The sequence below is a fragment of the Microcaecilia unicolor genome, chromosome 1 (assembly GCF_901765095.1).
Source record: "Microcaecilia unicolor chromosome 1, aMicUni1.1, whole genome shotgun sequence".
In the NCBI taxonomy this organism is placed as follows: Eukaryota; Metazoa; Chordata; class Amphibia; order Gymnophiona; family Siphonopidae; genus Microcaecilia; species Microcaecilia unicolor.
The window spans coordinates 451,665,415-451,691,139 of record NC_044031.1 but is presented as its reverse complement, the minus strand read 5'-3'; the positions used below and the strand labels follow the sequence as shown (position 1 = coordinate 451,691,139).

General features: G+C 45.0%; 1 protein-coding gene across 2 annotated transcripts in view; it reads right to left on the bottom strand.

The window, feature by feature from the left end:
• Positions 1-25,725, bottom strand: part of ROCK1 (Rho associated coiled-coil containing protein kinase 1) — a 523,306-nt gene that overhangs the window by 113,584 nt on the left and 383,997 nt on the right. For both annotated transcript variants that reach the window (XM_030212894.1, XM_030212901.1), the window contains 2 exons: positions 16,926-17,091; positions 11,216-11,309 (listed from right to left, as the gene is read on the bottom strand). In XM_030212894.1, the coding sequence (XP_030068754.1) occupies positions 11,216-11,309; positions 16,926-17,091 (260 nt within the window). The remainder of the gene's footprint in view (positions 1-11,215; positions 11,310-16,925; positions 17,092-25,725) is intronic.

The window sequence follows — 25,725 nt, the reverse complement described above, 5'->3', positions numbered from 1 at the left end:
ATCACTGCCTTGTTCAAAAATTTAAGGCAAAAGTTTTGATGGCTGATTATTAATACCATTTATTTGAAGTTGGGGGGAGAAGGTGAAGCCACTGCTCTCTCAGATGTGGTGACAAAAGCCAGTAAGTAAAAGCAATTCTCTTCCCATAGCAGGCTGTTCCAAAAATTAAAAAAAAAAAAAAAAAAGGTTTGATCAATTGGCCTGCTTAAGTGGCTATACTGAAGAAAAAAAAAATTTAAACTACAGCCTATAAAAATGTTCAAAAACACACCTATTTTATGAAAGGAGCATCCAGATGTCTTTATGTTTTTATAAAATAGGCATCCAGAATTATCCCTAGAAGTACACAAATGCTTTCACACAAATGTCTATCTGCTTCTGTAATCTGAGGAAAGAAGGGTAAAGGATCAGTTCTGGGGCAAATTCTTTGTAGGCAATAATGCCAGAGAGTTAAAGGAAAAATTTACTTTTTTGCAGATGTCAAAGATTTATAAGAGGCCACTCCAGATGGAGTTGACAACATGAGATGTGATCTACAAAAATTAGAAGAATGGTCTAATAAAAGGAGACTATGATAAAATGAGAACGGTAAAAAAAAAAAACAACAACAACCAAAAAACCAAAATAAAACAAAAAACAACCCCCCAAAATTTACAGGAGCAGCTGTAAAGTTCAAAAATTTACACCAGGCCTGGATGTTATTCAAAAATACCATCCTGGAAGCCCAGACCAGATATATTCCAAACGACAGCTGGCACAGTTATTAAGTAAGGAGAAGGAAGCTATTAGAGACAAAAGAAAATTCTTCAGAAAAATGAAGAAGGATCCAATTCAAAATAATAGGAAACATAAGAAGGAATGGCAAGTCAAATGCAAAAATGGAAGAAACCAATCTAAATTCTAATGTATCAAATTCATGATATTACTGTTTCCATTACTTGTTACCCAAATGTTTTTTCAATGACATTGTCTGTAACTAAGTTATCCTGTCTTATACAAACTTTGCTTAATGTAATCTAGAAATTGTACAACTAATGACACGTACCTGACATTAAAATCTCTTTTGGGAAGTACGAACTCCCCAGGTACTTGTGACCTGGCCTGGCCACTGTTTGGAAAACAAGATACTGGGCTAGATGGACCATTGGTCTGACTCAGTATGGCTACTCTTATGAGTCAGGAACCAAAATTCAACACTTTCTCTGATTTCCTAAATCCAAGCAACCTTCAAGAGATGCTTTTACTATTTGCAACAGCTACGCTGCCTCTCTCCTTACATCGAGAAGATAAATCTTATCCCAGTTGTTAATGCCATGATAACATCAAGACTGGATTACTATAATGCACTCTACAATGGTCTGACTACAAACGGTCTGCACCAGCTCCAACTGATTCAGAATGCTGCAGCAAGACTTGCAGAAGGTTGCAAGCGACGTGACCAAATCACACCATTTTTGTAAAAACTTCATTGGCTACCAGTATAATACAGGGCTACATTTAAAACTCTTATGTCTGATTTTAAAGGCCCTTAAAGGAAACGGCCCCGAGTACTTGAAGAACAGGATGACTCTCTACACACCTCCAAGAGGTATCCCTAACCACACCCTCTCCAAAAGACATTACACGATGTGATACCTGCAAGCGAGCCTTTTCTAGAGTAGCCCCCACAATCTGGAATGCACTCCCTGAAAGGCTCCGTTTAACTCAAGACTATCACTACTTCAGAAAGCAGGTGAAAAAGCTTGAATCTTCAACCAGGCCTTTAATGGAAGAAGTAACTAACTTCTTAGTCTCACATACACAAGGAGTGACACGTTGCACATACTGCAGCAGGACATGTTTATCCACTCCTACCCTATCTGGGATAACATTTAATAATCTCTCTGACCTCGTGTACAACTTTCTTTAAATTAGTCACCTATGTTTGCGCCCGATGCAAAGAGCTCTTAGTTCTTAGAGAATGTGTCCGTTCTCTTGAGGCTAGAGTAGCAGACTTGGTGGAGCTGAGGGAGACAGAGAGGTACATAGAGGAGACCTACAGGGATAAACTAAGTAGTATGTTGTAGAGAAGTCCCACCTCCAGTCTAGTAGCCCTTGTGCTACCTTGGAGGAGGGAGGTCTCCTAGAAGGAGAGCATCACCCTGGTGAAGTAGGAAGTACTCCTGTAGCCAGGACCTGCCCACCAGGGGATGTACTATCCTCTCGCACCGAGGATATGTCTCCAAGTGCTGCCTGGGAGGGAAAGGTTAGGACAGCTGTTGTAGTTGGTGATTCGATCATTAGGCCTATAGATAGCTGGGTGGCTGGTTGGATGTGAGGATCGCCTGGTGACTTGCCTGCCTGGTGCGAAGGTGGCGGACCTCACGCGTCACCTAGATAGGATTCTAGATAGTGCTGGGGAGGAGTCCGCTGTCTTGGTACATGTGGGTACCAATGACATAGGAAAATGTGGGAGAGAGGTTCTGGAAGCCAAATTTAGGCTCTTAGGTAGAAAGATCAACTCCAGATCCTCTAGGGTAGCATTTTCAGAAATGCTACCTGTTCCACGCGCAGGGCCCAAGAGACAGGCAGAGCTCCGGAGTCTCAATGCATGGATGAGACAATGGTACAGGGAGGAGGGTTTTAGATTTGTTAGGAACTGGGCAACATTCTGGGGAAGAGGGAGCCTATTCCGAAAGGATGGGCTCCACCTTAACCAGGGTGGGACCGGGCTGCTGGCGTCAGCATTTAAAAAGGAGATAGAGCAGCTTTTAAACTAGAAATGGGGGGAAGGCCGACAGTCGCTCAAAAGCGCATGGTTCGGGAAAAGGTATCTTGCAAAGATACCTCACAAACAGGGAAGATAGGGTTTCTGGATAGTGAGGTTGCACAACAGACCGTGGTAGGCCAGGTGCCCTTAAATACAACTAAAGATCAGACAAAAGATGGCAAATCAATAGTGTCAGGTACTAAGCATCATGCAAATAGGAACAACAAACATACTCTGAAATGTCTATATGCAAATGCTAGCAGTCTAAGAAATAAGATGGGAGAGTTGGAATATATTGCACTAAATGAAAAATTGGATATAATAGGCATTACTGAGACCTGGTGGAAGGAGGATAACCAGTGGGACACTATCATACCGGGGTACAAAGTATATCGTAGTGATAGGGTGGACCGGACTGGTGGAGGGGTAGCATTGTATATTAACGAGAGCCTTGACTCAGATAGAGTACAAATTCAGCAGGACAAAAATCACACCTTTGAATCATTGTGGGTTGAAATTTCATGTATAAAAGGGGAAAAAAACGGTGATAGGAGTGTACTACCGTCCGCCTCGCCAGGATGAGCAGGTAGACGCAGAAATGATAAAAGAAATCAGAGACGCAAACAAAATGGGCAATGTGATAATAATGGGTGACTTCAATTATCCAAATATAGACTGGGTAAATGTAACATCGGGACACGCTACAGAGGTACAATTCCTTGATGAAATCAAGGACAGCTTTATGGAGCAGCTGGTGCAGGAGCCGAAGAGAGAAGGAAAAATTCTAGACTTGGTCCTTAGTGGAGCGCATGATCTGGTGAGTAACGTTATGGTACTGGGGCCGCTTGATAACAGTGATCATACTATGATCAGTTTTGATATCGACCTTGAAGTAACTGTACACAGAAAGTCAAATACGTTAGCGTTTAACTTTAAAAAAGGAGACTATGATAAAATGAGAAGAATGGTAAAAAAAAAACTTAGGGGGACAACTGAGAGAGTAAAAACTGTACAACAGGCGTGGACGCTGTTCAAAAATACCATCCTGGAGGCCCAGGCCATACATATTCCGCGAATTAGAAAAGAAAGACAGAAGTCCAAAAGACAGCCGGCCTGGTTGAAAAGTGAGGTGAAGGAAGCTATTAGGGCTAAAAGAAACGCCTTCAGAAAATGGAAGAAGGAACCGTCTGAAAATAACAAGAAGCAGCATAAGGAGTGTCAAAGCAAATGCAAGGCGCAGATAAAGAAGGCCAAGAGGGATTACGAAAAAAAGATAGCATTAGAGGCAAAAAAACATAGTAAAAATTTTTTTCGGTATATTAAAAGCAGGAAGCCGGCAAAAGAATCGGTTGGGCCGCTGGATGACCGAGGAGTAAAAGGGGAGATCAAGGAAGACAAAGACGTAGCGGAGAGACTGAATGAATTCTTTGCTTCGGTCTTCACCGAGGAAGATTTGGGTGGGATACCGATGTCGGAAATGGTATTTCAAGCGGACGAGTCGGAGAAACTTACTGACTTCACGGTAAACCTGGAGGACGTAATGGGGCAGTTCAGCAAAGTGAAGAGTAGCAAATCTCCTGGACTGGATGGTATTCATCCTAGAGTACAGATAAAACTGAAAAATGAGCTTGCGGAGCTACTGCTAGTGATATGCAACTTATCCTTAAAATCGAGCGTGGTACCGGAAGATTGGAGGGTGGCCAATGTAATGCCGATTTTTAAAAAAGGCTCCAGGGGAGATCCGGGAAATTATAGACCGGTGAGTCTGATGTCAGTGCCGGGGAAAATGGTAGAGGCTATTATTAAAAACAAAATTACAAAGCACATCCGAGGACATGGATTACTGAGACCAAGTCAGCACGGCTTTAGTGTGGGGAAATCTTGCCTGACCAATTTACTTCAATTCTTTGAAGGAGTAAACAAACATGTGGACAAAGGGGAGCCAGTTGATATTGTGTATCTGGATTTTCAAAAGGCGTTTGACAAGGTACCTCATGAAAGGCTACAGAGGAAATTGGAGGGTCATGGGATAGGAGGAAATGTCCTATTGTGGATTAAAAACTGGTTGAAGGATAGGAAACAGAGAGTGGGGTTAAATGGGCAGTATTCACAATGGAGAAGGGTAGTTAGTGGGGTTCCTCAGGGGTCTGTGCTAGGACCGCTGCTTTTTAATATATTTATAAATGATTTAGAGATGGCAGTAACTAGCAAGGTAATTAAATTTGCTGATGACACAAAGTTATTCAAAGTTGTTAAATTGCGACAGGATTGTGAAAAATTACAAGAGGACCTTACGAGACTGGGCGGCTAAATGGCAGATGACGTTTAATGTGAGCAAGTGCAAGGTGATGCATGTGGGAAAAAAGAACCCGAATTATAGCTAAGTCATGCAAGGTTCCACGTTAGGAGTTACGGACCAAGAAAGGGATCTGGGTGTCGTCGTCGATAATACGCTGAAACCTTCTGCTCAGTGTACTGCTGCGACTAGGAAAGCGAATAGAATGTTGGGTATTATTAGGAAAAGTATGGAAAACAGGTGTGAGGATGTTATAATGCCGTTGTATTGCTCCATGGTGCGACCGCACCTTGAGTATTGTGTTCAATTCTGGTCGCCGCATCTCAAGAAAGATATAGTAGAATTGGAAAAGGTGCAGCGAAGGGCAACTAAAATGATAGCGGGAATGGGACGACTTCCCTATGAAGAAAGATTAAGGAGGCTAAGGCTATTCAGCTTGGAGAAGAGATGGCTGAGGGATTACATGATAGAGGTATATAAAATAATGAGTGGAGTGGAACAGGTGGATGTGAAGTGTCTGTTCACGCTTTCCAAAAATACTAGGACTAGGGGGCATGCGATGAAACTACAGTGTAGTAAATTTAAAACAAATCGGAGAAAATGTTTCTTCACCCAACATATAATTAACCTCTGGAATTCGTTGCCGGAGAAAGTGGTGAAGGCGGTTAGCTTAGCAGAGTTTAAACCGAGCTTCTCATTTTCCCCCCCAAACCCACCTCCCCGCTCCCCCCGTTTTCTATTTCTGTTGATGGCTCTCTCATTCTCCCTGTCTCCTCAGCTCGAAACCTTGGGGTCATCTTTGACTCTTCTCTCTCCTTCTCTGCTCATATCCAGCAGATTGCCAAGACCTGTCGTTTCTTTCTTTACAACATCCGTAAAATCCGCCCCTTTCTTTCCGAGCACTCTACCAAAACCCTCATCCACACCCTTGTCACCTCTCGTTTAGACTACTGCAATCTGCTTCTTGCTGGCCTCCCACTTAGTCACCTCTCCCCTCTCCAGTCGGTTCAAAACTCTGCTGCCCGTCTCATCTTCCGCCAGGGTCGCTTTACTCCTGCTGCTCTGGGGGTTTAAATAGCAGCAGAAGCCGTCTCTAGCCTTGTGTATAACCAGTTGTAAGTTGATTATCTTACTGCTGGGAGAGCAGAGCAGGGGGGTTGGCTGGAGGTGTCCTGGGTTGCCAGGGAGATATTTAACTAGGATCATGAATTCCTGCACATGAGCAGTTCACACCAAAGAAACTTGCACTGACCCCTGAAATTTTAAAAGTGCTAAAAATAAGTTTTAAAAGTATTTGCATTAAATCTAATTGCAGAATTTAGGTGCTAGGAAGTGGGATTGGTATGCTATGTACTCAAATTTGCTCAAGCCATATGCAAATTAGTCTGGTTTTGGAGGTTCTCATTTGCATATTTATGGGTAAAAATTGTTGGAATTGTTACAGCCTTAATGTTAGGGCATGGCTCTGATCAAAAATGTGAACTTTGATCCAAAAACGAAGGGTTTAGCTAGTGTTTTTAACTAAAAATTCCCATTAGAGTGTCTGTATGTTAATCTGCATTCAAATAGAGCTCTCTGATTGGATGAGCAGCTCCTGTTAGAAAATCTGCCCGGGAAAAGAGAGGAGAGGAGAGAATCAATGGGTGGGTGGGTGTGGATGGCTGGAGGGGGGGCAGGGGAGAGGAGAGAATCAACGGGTGGGTATGGATGGCTAGAGGGGGGGCAGGGGAGCGAGGACAAGAAATGAAGAAGGCAGAAAGTAAAGAAATAAATGACAAAGGAAGCCCTGGAAACGGAGTTAAGAGGACAGATAGCAGCAGAATCGGATACTGGGCCAGCATGATCAGAAAAACAAAGTCACCAGACAACAAAGGTAGAAAAGATCATTTTATTTTCATTATAGTGTTTGGAATATGTCCACTTTGAGAATCAGGTGCTCAACATTAAATGTTTATATTTACTTACTTATGTATGGCATTTTATCCCACATTACACATGAATTAGGATGTTTTGTGGCTCTACATGAGAACTGTGATATTATGATCCTTGTTTCATATTGTTGACGGTCTGCATTTTCCGTATGGGTGGTATATTGGTGTATTAGGTTCTGCCCAGTGTAATATTTATGGTACAGTAAGGTTCTGAGTGTGTTTTTGCACAAAGTTGTGCATAGTGTTTTGTAGTTGAGCGATTGTGGTTAGTATATGCTTTGAGCAACCACTTTATTCTTTGACATGATACATATCTAATATCTAAATTTAATAAAAGGTATTGTGACTTATTTTTATTTATTTTTTCTGTGTGTTATCAGACAATTATGGATTTAAGCCCCACCCCTGCCCCCCAGCCCCGCCCCCTTTAGCCTCCCGAAACAGTTGGGCCACCGACCGCCTATGCTCTAGATCCCACGCAGCTTGAAACCACTGGGAAGCTAGGGTCCATTGAGCTGATCTCATATGCAGATGTGCCACAGGCATAACATGAACTGTGGAGGCCATGTGCCCCAGAAGTCTCAAAATCTGCCGAGCTATGACCTGCTCAGACGCTCGAACCATGGACACCAGGGACAAAAGGTTGTCTGTCCTTGTCTCGGGAAGATAAGCTCGAGCTGTCTGAGTGTTTAACAGGGCTCCAATGAATTCCAATTTTTGGACTGGGGTGAGGTGGGACTTGGGATAATTTATGACGAACCCTAGTAGCTCTAGCACCCGAATAGTCATTCGCATGGACTCCAGAGCACCCTCCTCTGAGGTGCTCTTCACCAACCAATCGTCGAGATAAGGAAACACATGCACTCCCAGTCTGCGTAGCGATGCTGCAACTACAGCTAGGCATCTGGTAAACTCTGGGCGCTGACGCCAGGCCAAAAGGCAGTACACAGTACTGAAAGTGCTGTGTTCCCAGTCAAAATCGAAGATACTTCCTGTGAGCTGGGAGTATCGAAATGTGGGAGTAAGCATCCTTTAAGTCCACAGAGCATAGCCAATCGTTGTCCTGAATCATGGGAAGAAGGATGCCCAGTGAAACCATCCTGAACTTTTCTCGGACAAGAAATTTGTTCAGGGCCCTCACCACAGAGAAAAAAGAACTAGCGGGAATGCTCACGCGACGGGAAGACGGCTGCGCTTCTCGCACACCAGAAGACTCCAGAAACATTTTTTTCTGATTTTGCTTGCAAAATAATGTCTCTCCATTTCCCGGGCCGACCCACACGTGAGAACAAGCAGCCTGCTTGTCCTTGGAGAAGATTCTTTTATCCAGGAAGTTAATCTAAAAAGTTAGCAAATAGGAAGTTTAATCCTGTAGGTGTGGCCGAACAGACAATTTTTGGCTAGTAAAGGAATTTGGAAACAGTAAGGGTACTTTAAGTGGTTATCTACTTGTTTTTAGCTCACTGTTTTACTAGTTTTGCTTAACCAAAATCTTAATAGCAACCTGAAATCTCGGATCAATTTTCAGAAATTATACATTCATCAGCAAATATATTATTCTATACAGTGTGCCAAAAGTTAGGTGCCAATTCAGTGCTTAACACGTCTGTGTTACAACAACAGCTATGAGCCAAAATGGAAGTGAAAAGAAGGTATGCACATAAGTGAATTAAAGTGCCTAAGTGTTCTAGCGCATAACTGCAAGAGGGTGCTCACATGGGCAGGACATGGGCATTCTGAATATTCTAGCAAATGTTTTATAAAATACTGTCACTTGTACATGCAAAGTGCCACACTGAATTGTGAACATTTATGTCTTCCATAGAGCAAGTGTAAGCATTCACACCTAAATTTAGTTACTTTTAAAGTTCAAATTTATTTTTATAAAGACTGGAGTTTTGAAGGCTATATGTTTGCACAGGCACGGTGGCACACAAGTGAAATGTACTGATCCCAAATTGTTAGCAACGGGAAGAGTGATATGTAAGTGATAGCCATGACTTGTGTCAAGATGCTATGAAATGTAACGTAAGGTTTATTTTGTATTGCTCTGTTGAATATTGTATTACTTGTCAGTAAAGACCATGCAATAAAATAAATTTAGGTACTTCATTGAGAACTCATGTTAGTATTCTCTAACAGATTTGACATGCAAATTTACCGTTACAGGACACTAGTTTAACAGATTTTTGGTGCTGTTAATGCACTTTATGGAATTGCTTCCTGAATGTATATTCAGCACTGCTGACTACATGTACAGTGGCAACAACTAAACTTATTAATTTAAATGCTGTAAATCTTGTGATAGACATTCGCTATTTCTTTTCTAAATGTGGCTTTCGCTCCCTTCATTCAACTGAAACAGCGCTTGCTAAAGTCTCCAATGATCTGTTCCTAGCCAGATCCAAAGGTCTCTATTCTATCCTCATCCTTCTCGATCTATCTGCTGCTTCTGACACTGTTGATCACAGCCTACTCCTTGATACGCTGTCCTTACTTGGATTTCAGGGCTCTGTTCTTTCCTGGTTTTCTTCTTATCTCTCCCAGCGTACCTTTAGTGTATACTCTAGTGGATCCTCTTCTACTTACATAGTAACATAGTAGATGATGGCAGAAAAAGACCTGCATGGTCCATCCAGTCTGCCCAACAAGTTAAACTCATGTGTGTATACCTTACCTTGATTTGTACCTGCCTTTTTCAGGGCACAGACCGTACAAGTCTGCCCAGCAGTATTTCCTGCCTCCCAACCACCAGTCTCGCCTCCCATCACCGGCTCTGGCACAGACCGTATAAGTCTGCCCTCCACTATCCTCGCCTCCCAACCACCAACCTCTCTTCCCCCACCTGCTCCGCCACCCAATTCCGGCTAAGCTTCTATCCACTGTCAGTTGGTGTACCTCAGGGATCTGTCCTGGGACCTCTTCTCTTCTCCATCTATACTTCTTCCCTTGGTACTCTGATCTCATCCCATGGTTTTCAGTATCATCTTTACGTTGATGACTCCCAGATCTACCTCTCCACACCAGAAATCTCAGCCGAAATCCAGGCCAAAGTATCAGCCTGCCTGTCTGACATTGCTGCCTGGATGTCTCAGAGCCATCTGAAACTAAACATGACCAAGACTGAGCTTCTTTTCTTTCCTCCTAAACCAATCTCTCCTCCTCCCCCATTCTCTATTTCTGTGGATAACACTCTCATCCTTCCTGTCTCATCAGCTCGTAACCTTGGGGTCATCTTCGACTCCTCCCTCTACTTCTCTGAACATATTCAACAGACTGCTAAAACCTGTTGTTTCTTTCTCTATAATATCAGCAAAATTCGCCCTTTCCTTTCTGAGCACACTACCAGAACTCTCATCCACGCTCTTATCACCTCTCGCTTAGACTATTGCAACTTGCTTCTCACAGGTTTCCCACTTAGCCATCTCTCTCCTCTTCAATCTGTTCAAAATTCTGCACGACTAATATTCCAGCAGGGTCGTTATGCTCATATTAGCCCTCTCCTCAAGTCACTTCACTGGCTTCCTATCCGTTTCCGCATACAGTTCAAACTCCTCTTATTGACCTATAAGTGCATTCACTCTGTAGCTCCTCAGTACCTCTCCACTCTCATCTCTCCCTACATTCCTCCCCGGGAACGCCATTCACTGGGTAAATCTCTCTTATCTGCACCCTTCTCCTCCACTGCTAACTCCAGACTCCGTTCCTTTTATCTTGCTGCACCATATGCCTGGAATAGACTTCCTGAGCCGGTACGTCAAGCTCCATCTCTGACCGTCTTCAAATCTAAGCTAAAAGCCCACCTTTTTGATGCTGCTTTTAACTCCTAACCCTTGTTCACTTGTTCAGAACCCTTATTTTATCATCCTCACTTTAATATTCCCTTATCTCGTGTTTGTCCTGTTTGTCTGTCCTAATTAGATTGTAAGCTCTGTCGAGCAGGGACTGTCTCTTCATGTTCAAGTGTACAGCGCTGCATACGTCTAGTAGCGCTATAGAAATGATAAGTAGTAGTAGTAGTAAATGGAGAAAAAACAATTTTCTTAACTATTTATAACATCATTAACTTCCAACAGAGTGGCTTCAGTAGCTCCTTATGGCAGCCAAATACATTAACATACAGTACAAGACATTTTCTATTTCAGCCTCTCTCCCTCCCCTCGTGCTTAAACGTACCAGGATTATTGCCTTCCCTCTCTCTGGAGACACAACAATTTACATAAAAGAAAATGGTCATACCTTCCTCAAGTTTCCTTCCTTTCTCTGTTACTTCAGTGTTTTCTTTTGTTAGGGTGTGAACATCTTTGGTTAATTTACTACTTGTTTCTTCCAGCTAAATATAAAAACGACAAAGAAAACATTTGTGTTATTTTATAAAAGTTATAAAGTTTAAAACGATTCAAAAACAAAAACAAACAAACAAGATTCTTTTTTTTTTTTTTACACTGAACTACATCTAAGTATTGCAAGGATTAGGAAGTCAGGGGTTTAATTTCTTGTATTGAGAATTCCTAACGTCTCATGCTATACAGAAGAAACACTGAGAGGCCATTATTTTCAGATGTTCTTAAGTATCCTGTAACTTAAAAATGTGATAGACTTCTCATTTATTGCACACTTGAGAAAAGAAATTGTATGTATATGCTCCAAAACAAACTGTTTATTCTGAAGCAGGTATTCTTTGAGATCAATAAGATAACCAGTCACACAAGTGGGTGTCGGAGAAGAGAAGATCATACCCCAAATTGTTCTCAAAAACCTTTCCAAGTATGCATCAGTATTCTTGCATAGTGGCCACTGTGTGATATGCTGTGGTTCTTATAATACAACTCAATATGGCACCTTTATAAACTAAGGGCAGCCTTCCACAAAGAGTAAAAAGAGGTACCTTCAACAAGCAGAAACTAATTTTTTGTTGGGTAAAACAAAGAAATTTACTTGTAGCAAGTATTTTCTGAGGACAGCAGGACATAAATCCTCATGTGTGGGTGTTGTCACCAACAGAGCCTAGTATGGGAAGCATTACTCCAGCAACCTTTCTAGAAGCCTTTTAGCAGGCCTATTCCTGACTGCTGCTGTCAAGCAGTACTTCCTCAGTCCATTACAAACTAAAGGGATGGGAGTGGGAGGGAACACTTGGGGGTGGGAGGGATGTGAGAATTTATGTCGTCTTGTCCTCTGAAAACATCTTTTACAGGTAACTATTTTCTCCCAGGACAAAAAGGAATAATAAATCCTCACATGTGGGTCTCCCAAGCTACAGGCTGCCTCCAAAAGAAAAAGGGAAACACTGCTGCAACTTGCACTGCAACAGGCAGACACCTATTGTATTTATTAAAATTATATCCCCTTCCCCCCTTTTTTTGAAGGCAGTTGAACTGAAAGTGAAGGACTTAGAGGGACCTAAATGGTTTAAATTTAGTTGTCAGAGATTTTAATGCTACACAGAAGTTTTAGCTTTTCACCATTTTCTGTTCAGTGACTGTTAATTTTCTGCTGCAGGTGTTTGCTAAAACGTGGCCATGACAGGTCTTGATGTCTGAGATGTCCCACCAATAAAGTTGATTTTACCATACTGGTATTTTCGTCTAATTTGGGTTTGGACCTGCTTTCCTATTTATCTTCGGTGTCACATGACTCTCCTTTTTACCTCAACCAGGTAAGTCTTGTTGCTTACCATAGCTTAAAATGGCTTCGCAGGGGACATGCTCAGGTATTCTGCGATAAGTTTAGGATTTACATGTACTAAAAATTCCTTGCCCAGAATCTATGATGTTATATGGATCTTGTAAGTACATCTTTTAAATACTCAGAGGGTCAACTCTAAAGCACGGTGCCTTCTATAACTGGGTCTGGACGCAATACTAGCGTAAACCCACAATGGTGCACCTAAATTTAAGTGCAACCATTTATGCCAGGTCAATGGCAGGTATAAATGGCCGTGCTTAAGTGCACCATGCACACGTGTAACTTATAATATTCTACAAGTTGAACATGATAGAGGCACGCCCATGCCATTCCCTGCATATGTGTTTGCCTCCTTGCAGTTACATGCCACAGCACTTATGTACTATTTTTTGGAATACCATGTCGATGGATGACTTGTGCATGGAGCACACAACTGCAAACGCTCAGTTATAGAACTGACTCTCATATCTTCTATTTAAATAATAGAGTTTAAGATCTTTGTGCTTATTATTGTGACAAACACCTATGCGGGAACAGGAACTTGAAGAGAAGGCTTCGGGGCAGAGCCGAAGGCAGCGTGTACGTCGCTACCGCTGCCAGGAACACAGAAAAGCTGAAGAAGACTGCTGCCTGCGCCGGAGGGAGGGAGGGAGGAAGAGAGGGCGTAGACAGACACGCTCGTCTCCGTCCGCTTCGCTTCCCTGCCCTCTCTGCGTCCCGCCTTCCTCTGATGTCATTTCCTTTCGGGCGGGACGCAGACAGAGAGGGCAGGGAAGCGATGCGGACGGAGACGAGCGTATGCTTGCTTGTTTTTTTTTTTTTTTTTTTACTACTGGTGCCGTCACGTCGTCATCGTTTGGGAGGGCATTGCCCCCCGCACCCCCCCAGTCTACGCCCATGATTAGATTGGAACCTGGGATCATTTAATTTTTTTTTCATGGAGTAATGCATTGCCACCCCCCCCAGGCTCTCTCCCTGGCTATAGCCAGCTCTGCAATTTGGGGGGGGGGGGGGGGGGGGCGCAGAGGGGGGCGGGGGGTGCAGAGGGGGACCGGGGAGAGCGCCTGTTGTTAAACATTTACCACCACACCACTGCCCCTAGTCCTAGTATTTTTGGAAAGAATGAACAGACGCTTCACATCCACCTGCTCCACTCCACTCATTATTTTATATACCTCTATCATGTCTACTACTACTACTACTATTTAACATATCTAGAGCGCTACAAAGTGTACGCAGCGCTGTACAAACACAGAAGAAAGACAGTCCCTGCTCAAAGAGCTTACAATCTAATAGACAAAAAGTAAAGCATTTAAATTTAAAATATTTAAGCAGTCAAGCACAAGAGAACAGTCACAGAAGGACAGAAGATGTTGAAGGGTGGTCAGTGTGATTAGGTGTAACTCTGGTTGGAGTAGTGGGAGAAGGTGATAGAAGAATAGAAATGGGTGAGGTAAAGTAATGAGTGGGTTGATAGGGAGCAGGGTTGCCAGGTGGAAAATTTTTTTCCAGCCCGATGGAGCCCAAAAAACAGCCCAAAACCCGCCCAAACACAAACCCCGCCCCTGACACCCCCACCCCCGCGTCATCAACCCCGCCCCCGCCGTCATCAACCCCGCCCCCGCCGTCACCGGCCCCGCCTCCCACGTCACCGGCCCCGCCTCCCCGTCATCGCCCCCGCCTCCCACGTCATCGGCCCCGCCTCCCCGTCATCGGCCCCGCCTCCCACGTCATCGGCCCCGCCTCCCACGTCACTAACCCCGCCCAAAACATCATTAACCCCACCCAAAAACGTCACTAACCCCGCCCCCCCGCGGCCGAAAAAACCGCCCTGAAGGCCAAAAACAGCCCAAAAAACCGCAACCCGCCGCGGGCAAAAATTTCCCGCGGCGGGTTGCGGAAAACCGCCCAATTGGGCGGTAAAACCGCCCACCTGGCAACACTGATAGGGAGGTTATATAAGACATGTCACTCTAGGGGTGGGTGGGTAGAGGGGTAGGGTGGGTGGGATTAAGTCTAAAGCAGGAGAAGGTATTCTCTGCAGCCTATCTGTGAGATGGAAAATGCTCTCTGAAGCTGCTGCTATAAGTTGTTAGTTTTCTCTCCCTGAAAGAGATCCAAGCCATACCCACGAAGTTCAAACTGTCAGTGGGGAGGGTGAGGGGAGGAAATGGCAGTGCTTGATGAAAAAGAGAGCTCAGTTTGATAGGAGATATACTATAGGATGTCATTCTGAGGCCAGGCTAAGTCTAAAGCAGGAGAAGGTATTCTCTGCAGCCTATCTGTGAGATGGAAAATGCTCTCTGAAGCTGCTGCTATAAGTTGTTAGTTTTCTCTCCCTGAAAGAGATCCAAGCCACACCCACGAAGTTCAAACTGTCAGTGGGGAGGGTGAGGGGAGGAAATGGCAGTGCTTGATGAAAAAGAGAGCTCAGTTTGATAGGAGATATACTATAGGATGTCATTCTGAGGCCAGGCTAAGTCTAAAGCAGGAGAAGGTATTCTCTGCAGCCTATCTGTGAGATGGAAAATGCTCTCTGAAGCTCCCCTCAGCCGTCTCTTCTCCAAGCTGAAAAGCCCTAGCCTCCTTAGTCTTTCTTCATAGCAAAGTCGTCCCATCCCCGCTATCATTTTAGTCACCCTTTGCTGCACCTTTTCCAATTCTACTATATCTTTCTTGAGCTGCGGCGACCAGAATTGAACACAATACTCAAGGTGCGGTTGCACCATGGAGCGATACAACGGCATTATAACATCCTCACACCTGTTTTCCATACCTTTCCTAATAATAACCAACATTCTATTCGCTTTCCTAGCCGCAGCAGTACACTGAGCAGAAGGTTTCAGTGTATTATCGACGACGACACCCATATCCCTTTCTGGGTCCGTAACTCCTAACGTGGAACCTGGCATGACGTAGCTATAATTCGGGTTCTTTTTTCCCACATGCATCACCTTGCACTTGCTCACATTAAACATCATCTGCCATTTAGCTACCCAGTCTCGTAAGGTCCTTCTGTAATTTTTCACAATCCTCTCGCGAGTTAACGACTTTGAATAACTTTATGTCGTCAGCAAATTTAATTACCTCGCTAGTTACTCCCATCTCTAAATCATTTATAAATATATTAAAAAGCAGCAGTCCTAGCACAGACCCCTGAGGAACCCCACTAACTACCCTTCTCCATTGTGAATACTGACCATTTAACCCCACTCTCTGTTTCCTATCCTTCAACCAGTTTTTAATCCACAATAGGACATTTCCTCCTATCCCATGACCCTCCAATTTCCTCTGTAGCCTTTCATGAGGTACCTTGTCAAACGCCTTTTGAAAATCCAGATACACGATATCAACCGGCTCCCCTTTGTCCACATGTTTGTTTACTCCTTCAAAGAATTGAAGTAAATTGGTCAGGCAAGATTTCCCCACACTAAAGCCGTGCTGACTTGGTCTCAGTAATCCATGTCCTCGGATGTGCTTTGTAATTTTGTTTTTAATAATAGCTTCTACCATTTTCCCCTGCACCGACGTCAGACTCACCGGTCTATAATTTCCCGGACCTCCCCTGGAACCTTTTTTAAAAATCGGCGTTACATTGGCCACCCTCCAATCTTCCGGTACCACGCTCGTTGGGCGTGCCGGCAGAATCTATGTGCACTGTATTTTAGAAAAGGCTCTGTGCCAGAACTGAGCAAACCCCAACCTGGACATCTCAATTTGATCTCTATGTTCTAAGTAAAATGGGGATTTACATATCAAAATATCTCACTCCAATATGAAGGTTGAATACCAAGGTAAAGTACTAACCTACAAATGCACTCGATCTGCAGCCCCTCCTTACCTCTCTACCCTCATCACCCCTTACGTTCCTACCCGTAACCTCTGCTCTCAAGAGAAATTCCTCCTTTCAGGACCCTTCTCCACCACCGCCAACTCCAGGCTCCGCCCTTTCTGCCTCGCCTCACCCCATGCTTGGAATAAACTCCCTGAGCCCATACGCCAGGCCCCCTTGCCTGCCCATCTTCAAATCCTTACTCGAAGCCCACCTCTTCAATGTCGCATTCGGCACCTAACCACTTTACCTCTATTCAGGAAATCTAGACTGCCCCAACTTGACATTTCGTCCTTTAGATTGTAAGCTCCTTTGAGCAGGGACTGTCCTTCTTTGTTAAACTGTACAGCGCTGCGTAACCCTAGTAGTGCTCTAGAAATGTTAAGCAGTAGTAGTAGTAAATGTATTTTATGCATTTTAACAACTTACTCTTTGAATAGTATGGTCCTTTTCAGCAATTTCTTGTTTACTCCTTGTTGATGATTTCTTACTCTCCTGAGTCACTTCAAAATATTGTTCTTCCAGAAGTGCTCGAGCCAGTTGTTCTGATTCAGCTTTTGTTTCTGCTAGATCCAATTGTGCAGCTAGAGTTTCTCTGCAAAATAACACATATATTACTGCCTCATTATATTCTTACAATTTTAATAAATGAAAGGGAAAAAAAAGCATTGAGACTCTGCTATTGACCAATCTTCACAAAACAGCCATCTCTCTTTCTGATAAAGGCAATTTTAGAAGAATTACATGTGTGTAAAAAGACCATTTATATATGTAAATTGGCATACATAAAAAAATCAGCCATTTTAGAAGAGGCACTATTTTAATGTGTATGCAGACGACATGCACAAATTTAAGAGAGACATATTCTGGGTGGTCTCCAAAATTATGTATATACTACACAATACAGAATTTGTGCAAAGAAAGAGTAAGAGATGGAGATGGGGTTGGGGGTGTGTACTGGCAGAGGAAGAATGAGAGGTGGGGGTATTGCATACAGAAGACTTTGGGGGCACAATTAGGGGTCCTGTTTGGAGTTAGAGGGAGAGAGAAATGCAGCTGAAGTGAGAGGGGGAACTGGGAAGGCAGGAGCCTGAGAAAGGAAATGGTAGGAAGGAATTTCAGGTCTTATGATGGGGAGAATTCTGTGCAAAACAATACGAACTATGCAGAATTTTAAAATGTTGTATGTAGAATTTTCAAAACTTTTATGCAGAATTCTCCCAGGAGAAATATACTCCACATTCTGGAATGGCAATACATGTGTACCTGTAATTTCTTTTTTTACACTGGCATTTACACCTGTTCAAATTTGGGCATAACTGTCAGCTAATTTCTCTTTTGGACCTGGGGCTTGGGAGGCAAGCTTAAGGTTGGTTCCAGAGTACTTTACAAAAGGCTTGATTTTTAGCATAGTACTCCTCTACTTTACTTTAAACTGGGTTTCTGTGGCTTTTCAAAGAGAAGGCGAATAGTAGAGGAAGCACAGTCTTGAGATGTTTTTATTCTTTTTCATTATTTTATTTCTTGTATAAAAGAGATAGCAAACTTCATGCAACTGCCAGCAGTTGGTTTACAATCTCAACTAATCAAGGGTATTTAAACTTCAGCATGCAAACAGGGGTGACAACAGCTCTTCCAATAATTTTGTAAACAAACTGCTGAAAGGAGAGGCTCTCAAAAATGATTCTTAAATCCAGACCCTATAGTTCCAAATCTGGCCTAATATTTAAAATACAAAAGATATGATTTTTAGAAAAAAAAAAGTGGAGGAACAGCCTAGTGGCCGAGAAACAGGAACTGAGGATTCAAATCTTCCTCCTCTCACTTATGCTTTTTCTAACCTTGTGCAATTCACTTGACCCTCTATTACCTTATATGCAAAAACTAAGCCCTTATGGACAGGGAAGTAGAGTATTTGAACTGTAACTGGCCTTGAGCTTGAATTGGAAAAGAAGGTAGTTAAATATGAGGACAAATCAGATTATGTATGTTAATTGTAGCTAGCCTTAAAAAGCCCTAAGCATGTTCGGATGTTATTAAAAAGAATACCAAATCTGTATTCCTTGAGCATCCTTTTGCCTTTACTTAAATTTCAAGAATAGCCAAAATTCTCAAGCATGAACCTTGTCATTTTGATAAGGAGAAATTCGGTACTACTTACTAATTTTCTTTCCTTTATTCCCATCACACCAGCCCAGAACACGTGGGCTATGTCCACTGACTAGCAGATGGAGAGAGAAAGAAAATAGTTCTGTGTGATTCACCACGTTAAGGACAATATGCAGCCTCTGATACTCAGTATTTCAACTGACAAAGCAATGGGCCATGTATGAGTAACTAATTCTGCTTGAGATGTAATCTGAATGTCATCCTGTGAAAGTATGATCTTGAAACTATTTGGAAAGGTTAACCTGTCAGAGAAAAATTAAATCTGAAGAGAGACTGACAGCAGAGAACAGGAAAGAAGAGAATTAAGAAATAAAATGCATTAAATAATAATTGAGATGTTAGGATGTGTGTACGAACTAGTCTGGTGGGACTAAAAGAAAGAAAATTAACAGGCAAGACCTAATTTCTCCTTCCTTAGTGTCCTCACCAGACCAGTCCAGAACTTGTGAGATGTGGAAAGGCAGTTCTGACAATGGACAATACATCAAAATCTCTGCTAGTAACGTGCTGCAACGAAGGCAACTACAATATCTGCTAAACATACAAAGAACCAATAAATGCATATGTCATATATTAATTGGAAACTCAGCTGCACCTAGACAATAAAAAAAAAGAAACAACTGTATAAAAGGAACTCTGAAACCTCCAACAGGTTACACAGATCTTTATTGCATGGCACACGCTGAAATTTACTACCCTCTGTCCTAGGGGATTAATATATTCAAAGGTCATATGAACTTTAGTATGCACCAAGGGATAAGCTATGCACTCAAATCATGTCCAGAAGTCATAGGTGTGAGAAAAATGTGATCAATGTGACTAAACTCCAAAGTCACTGACAGAGTGGAAACTTTTGAGTAAAATCAACCCAGAAAAAAGGAGGAGGTAACAGCCATGCAGAAAGAGAAGGATGAATTTTAAGAGATATATTAAAAAAATATCTGGGAGTCAAGAAGCTGTTGACTTTCTTTGAGATAAACTCAAAAGGAGAAGAATCCAGATCCTGGCAAAGACAGTGGAAGAAGAACACTCTTCCAGGCTGAAAGGAGGATAGTTCTTCAGAACATCATCCCATGCATTCCAAACATGAAGAATGATGCCCTAAGACAGGGTGGAACTGAATTTCCCATACCTTGACAAAAAGAACATTTTCTGCAGAAGATATGCAATCCAGGGCTTTTACCGGGAGTACTGAACTGGAGTCTAGAAACTGTGAAGAATTCATTCTAGTGACGATAGAAAACTGACAGCAGGGTATGCTGAGGCTCAGGCCTCAGTAAGCCCTGCAGACGCTCAGATTCTGGCACACTCTGATGACTGTAGAAACAAGTTAATTTGGAGCTACTCTTTATTATATAAGGAGCAGGTTAGAAATTGTCAGGACTCTCAAGGCTAAACCTGGATTCGTGAGCCCTTGGACCACTGCCTAGGAGCGGCAGGCAAAACCCCCCCAACCAGCACTGGGCTAGCACACCATCAAGGCAGGGACTGCAGATGCAGATAAGCAAGCCGGAACACACGGATTGGAACACAATGGACTGGAACTAGGCTTCACCTACACTTGACTGCCGTTCCCCAGGGGTTGAGCCCCTGGGTGCAGGCAGCCGGTAGGACTTAGAGGAAAGCTGGTACTGGAGCAAGCAGGCTGGAACACCAAGAAACTCACACTAGGAAAGATTCTTAAACAAGCTTGGCCAAAACATGGTTCAGGATAGGAATCAGGATACAGGATTTCCAAACAGGCTTGGCTGGAAGGAAACTGAAAGCAAGCAGGACAGACACAAGCAGGAGGGGAACTGAAGCTGAAGACAACCATCCACAAACAGAGGAAAAACGGATACTATACAGGGTAAAGGACTTTAAGACAAGCTTGACTAACCAGGGTAGGGCAGAAGCCCAAGGTGAACGGGGAACCAAACCAGACAGACTAGACAAGACACAAAGCTAGGCTACACAGACAAGAACTAGGGCAATGACTGAAAGCTGCCAAGCAGCCACTAAGAAAGACATACATACAAGCAATAAAGCTAGACAGAAAGCAGAACCTAGCAGACAAACAAACAGAGAACACAAAGGCAAAAGTACACACAGGCACCAAGATCTAAACACAGAACAGGACAAGGCTAAAGTACACACAGGCACCAAGTAATAAGCACAGAACCGAACAAGGCAAGAGTGCAACTGCACACCAGTTACCTCGAGACCCTTGGCAATGCATAGGCCCTGCTGAAAGGGCCAGGTGCCTAATAAAGGCAATCAGCAGCTGAGGCTCAAGCTGCAGGAATCTCAAGGCAGCTAAGGGTGAGGCTAGCTGCCAAACTTCCAACCAAGTCTGGAGGGCTAGAATATTTGGACCGGACTGGAATGAAAGTCTGGAATGTGTAGTGAGACAGCAAGACAGTATATGGCAGCCCCCGTTCTGGCCACCAGAGGGCGAGGTGAGCATAAATCTGCTCAAGTATTCTCAGGCTATAGGAACATTCTTGGTGCCCCCTTGCTTGATAATATATGCTACTGCAGTCATGAGATACAAGTCCTATTTGCAAGAGAGACTGAAGTTCTAGCCTAATTGACCTGAGTTCCAGAAGATTGGTAGACCATCACGTCCCATTTGAAAATCCAGGATCTAAACATACTTGATCTTGACAATGGGCTCTCTAACTATGTCAGCTGGCAGCAGACACCACCCCTGCCCAGTTGGGTAAAGCGAATGCTACATACCTGTAGAAGGTATTCTCCGAGGACAGCAGGCTGATTGTTCTCACAAATGGGTGACGTCCACGGCAACCCCTCCAATCGGAGATCTTCCTGGCAACAGAGTTTGCCAGTTCTCGCGCGCGCCTGCGATGCGCGCATGCGCGGTCGTCTTCCCGCCCGAAATCGCTCGTGTTCGCTAGTCCCGTACCAAGCAAAAACAAGACAAGAGAAGACACAACTCCAATGGGGAGGTGGGCGGGTAGGTGAGAACAATCAGCCTGTTGTCCTCGGAGAATACCTTCTACAGGTATGTAGCATTCGCTTTCTCCGAGGACAAGCAGGCTGCTTGTTCTCACAAATGGGGTATCCCTAGCCCCCAGGCTCCCTCAAAACAACAAACATGGTCAATAGGGCCTCGCAACGGCGAGGACATAACTGAGATTGACCTAAACTTTTCAAACTAACTGAGAGTGCAGCCTGGAACAGAATAAAAATGGGCCTAGGGGGGTGGAGTTGGATTCTAAACCCCAAACAGATTCTGCAGCACCGACTGCCCGAACCAACTGTCGCGTCGGCTATCCTGCTGAAGGCAGTAGTGTGATGTGAATGTGTGGACTGATGACCATGTCGCAGCATTGCAAATCTCTTCAATAGTGGCTGACTTCAAGTGGGCCACTGACGCCGCCATGGCTCGAACACTATGAGCCGTGACATGACCCTCAATAGTCAGCCCAGCCTGGGCGTAAGTGAAGGAAATGCAGTCTGCTAGCCAATTTGAAATGGTGCGTTTCCCCACAGCCACTCCCCTCCTGTTGGGATCAAAAGAAACAAAAAGTTGGGCGGACTGTCTGTGTGGGCTTGTCCGCTCCAGATAGAAGGATAATACTCTTTTGCAGTCCAATGTGTGCAGTTGACGTTCAGCAGGGCGGGTATGAGGACGGGGGAAGAATGTTGGCAAGACAATTGACTGGTTCAGATGGAACTCCGACACCACCTTCAGCAAGAACTTAGGGTGAGTGCGTAGGACTACTCTGTTATGATGAAATTTGGTATAAGGAGCATGAGCTTCCAAGGCTTGCAGCTCACTGACTCTGCGAGCTGAAGTAACTGCCACCAAGAAAATGACCTTCCAGGTCAAGTACTTCAGATGACAGGAATCCAGTGGCTCAAAAGGAGGTTTCATCAGCTGGGTGAAAACGACATTGAGATCCCATGACACTGTCAGAGGTTTGACTGGGGGCTTCGACAAAAGAAAAACCTCTCATGAAGCGAACAACTAAAGGCTGTCCCGAGATCGGCTTACCTTCCACATGGTAATGGTATGCACTAATCGCACTAAGATGAACCCTTACAGAGTTGGTTTTAAGACCAGACTCCGATAACTGTAGAAGGTATTCAAGCAGGGTCTGTGTAGGACAAGAACGAGGATCTAAGGCCTTGCCATCACACCACACAGCAAACCGGCGCCAGAGGAAAAAATAACTCCTCTTGGTAGAATCTTTCCTGGAAGCAAGCAAGACTCGGGAGACACCCTCTGACAGACCCAAGGAGGCGAAGTCTACGCTCTCAACATCCAGGCTGTGAGGGCCAGAGACCGAAGGTTGGGATGGAGGAGCACCCCCTCGTTCTGTGTGATGAGGGTTGGAAAGCAGTCCAATCTCCACGGTTCTTCGGAAGACAATTCCAGAAGAAGAGGGAACCAGATCTGACGAGGCCAAAAAGGAGCAATCAGAATCATGGTTCCCCTGTCTTGCTTGAGTTTCAGCAAAGTCCTCCCTATCAAAGGAATGGGAGGATACGCGTACAGGAGACCTTCCCCCCAAAACAGAAGGAAAGCATCCGACGCTAGTCTGCCGTGGGCCTGAAGCCTGGAACAGAACTGAGGGACCTTGTGATTGGACTGAGTGGCAAAGAGGTCCACCAAGGAAGTGCCCCACACTTGGAAGATCTCGCAAACCACTCTGGAACTGAGCGACCACTTGTGCGGTTGCATGATCCTGCTCAATCTGTCAGCCAGACTGTTGTTTATGCCTGCCAGATACATGGCCTGGAGCCACATGCCGAACCGGCGTGCCCAGTGCCACAAGCTGACGGCTTCCTGACACAGGGGGCGAGATCCGGTGCCCCCCTGCTTGTTGATGTAATACATAGCAACCTGGTTGTCTGTCTGAATTTGCATAATTTGATGGGACAGCCGACCTCTGAAAGCCTTCAGAGCGTTCCATACTGCTCGCAACTCCAGGAGGTTGATCTGTAGACCTTGTTCCTGGACGGACCAAGTCCCCTGGGTGTGGAGCCCATCGACATGCGCTCCCCACCCCAGGAGTGACGCGTCCGTGGTCATCACTTTTTGCGGCTGAGGAATCTGGAAGGGACGTCCCAGGGTCAAATTGGATCGAATTGTCCACCAATGAAGGGAGAGGAGAAACCTCGTGGACAGACGGACCACGTCCTCTAGGCTCCCAGCAGCTTGGCACCACTGAGAGGCTAGGGTCCACTGAGCAGATCTCATAAAAAGGCGGGCCATGGGAGTCACGTGAACTGTGGAGGCCATGTGGCCGAGCAATCTCAACATCTGCCGAGCTGTGATCTGCTGCGACGCCCGCACCAAGGAGACAAGGGTCAGCAGACTGTCGGCCCTGGTCTCCGGGAGGTAGGCACGGGCCGTCTGGGAATCCAGCAGAGCTCCTATGAATTCGAGTTTCTGAACTGGAAGAAGGTGGGACTTTGGATAATTTATCACAAACCCTAGCAGCTCCAGGAGTCGAATAGTCACCTGCATGGACTGCTGAGCTCCTGCCTCGGAGGTGTTCTTTACCAGTCAACCGTCGAGGTAAGGGAACACATGCACTCCCAGCCTGCGGAGAGAAGCCGCTACTACGGCTAGGCATTTGGTGAATACCCTGGGTGCGGAGGCGAGCCCAAAGGGTAGCACACAGTCCTGAAAATGCCGTGTTCCCAGACGAAATCGAAGATACTGCCTGTGAGCTGGCAAAATCGGGATATGCGTATAGGCATCCTTTAAGTCCAGAGAGCATAGCCAATCGTCCTGTTGAATCATGGGAAGAAGGGTGCCCACGGAAAGCATCCTGAACTTTTCCTTGACCAGATATTTGTTCAGGGCCCTTAGGTCTAGGATGGGACGCATCCCCCGTTTTCTTTTCCACAAGGAAGTACCTGGAATAGAATCCCAGCCCTTCTTGCCCCGGTGGCATGGGCTCGACCGCATTGGCGCTGAGAAAGGCGGAGAGTTCCTCTGCAAGTACCTGCTTGTGCTGGAAGCTGAAGGATTGAGCTCCCGGTGGGCAATTTGGAGGCATTGAGGTCAAATTCAGAGAGTACCCTAGCTGGACTATTTTGAGAACCCACTGGTCGGAGGTTACAAGAGGCCACCTTTGGTGAAAAAAATGTTAACCTCCCCCCGACCGGTAGGTCGTCCGGCACAGGCATTGGAACGTCGGCTATGCTCTGCAAGAGCCAGTCAAAAGCCCGCCCCTGACTTTTGCTGGGGAGCCGCAGGGGCCTGAGGCGCGCGCTGCTGACGAGAGCGAGCGCGCTGGGGTTTAGCCTGGGCAGCAGGCTGGCGGGAAGGAGGATTGTACCTACGCTTGCCAGAAGAATAGGGAACCGTCCTCCTTCCCCCATAAAAATGTCTACCCGAAGAGGTAGAGGCTGAAGGCGGGAGAACTTGTCGAAAGCGGTATCCCGCTGGTGGAGCTGTTCAACCACCTGTTCGACCTTGTCCCCAAAAACATTGTCCCCCCAGCAAGGGGCATCCTCAATCCGCTGCTGGATTCGGTTTTCCAGGTCGGAGGCACGCAGCCATGACAGCCTGAGCATCACCACACCCTGCGCAGCGGCCCTGGATGCAACATCAAAAGAGTCAAAGACCCCCCTGGCCAGGAATTTCCTACACGCCTTCAGCTGCCTGACCACCTGCTGAAAAGGCTTGGCCTGCTCAGAAGGGAGCTTGTCGACCAAGTCCCCCAACTGTCGCACATTGTTCCGCATGTGTATGCTCGTGTAGAGCTGGTAGGACTGAATCTTGGCGATTAGCATAGCAGAATGGTAGGCCTTCCGCCCAAAAGAGTCCAAGGTTCTAGAGTCTTTGCCCGGGGGCGCCGAAGCATACTCTCTACAGCTCTTGGCCTTCTTGAGGGCCAGATCCACCACACCAGAGTCGTGTGCAACTGAGTCCGCATCAACTCCGGGTCCCCATGGATCAGATATTGAGATTCGAACTTCTTGGGGATGTGGGGCGTAGTTAAAGGTTTCGCCCAGTTCGCCAGCAACGTCTTTTTGAAGACATGATGCATGGGTACTGTGGACGATTCTTTAGGTGGCGAAGGATAGTCCAAGAGCT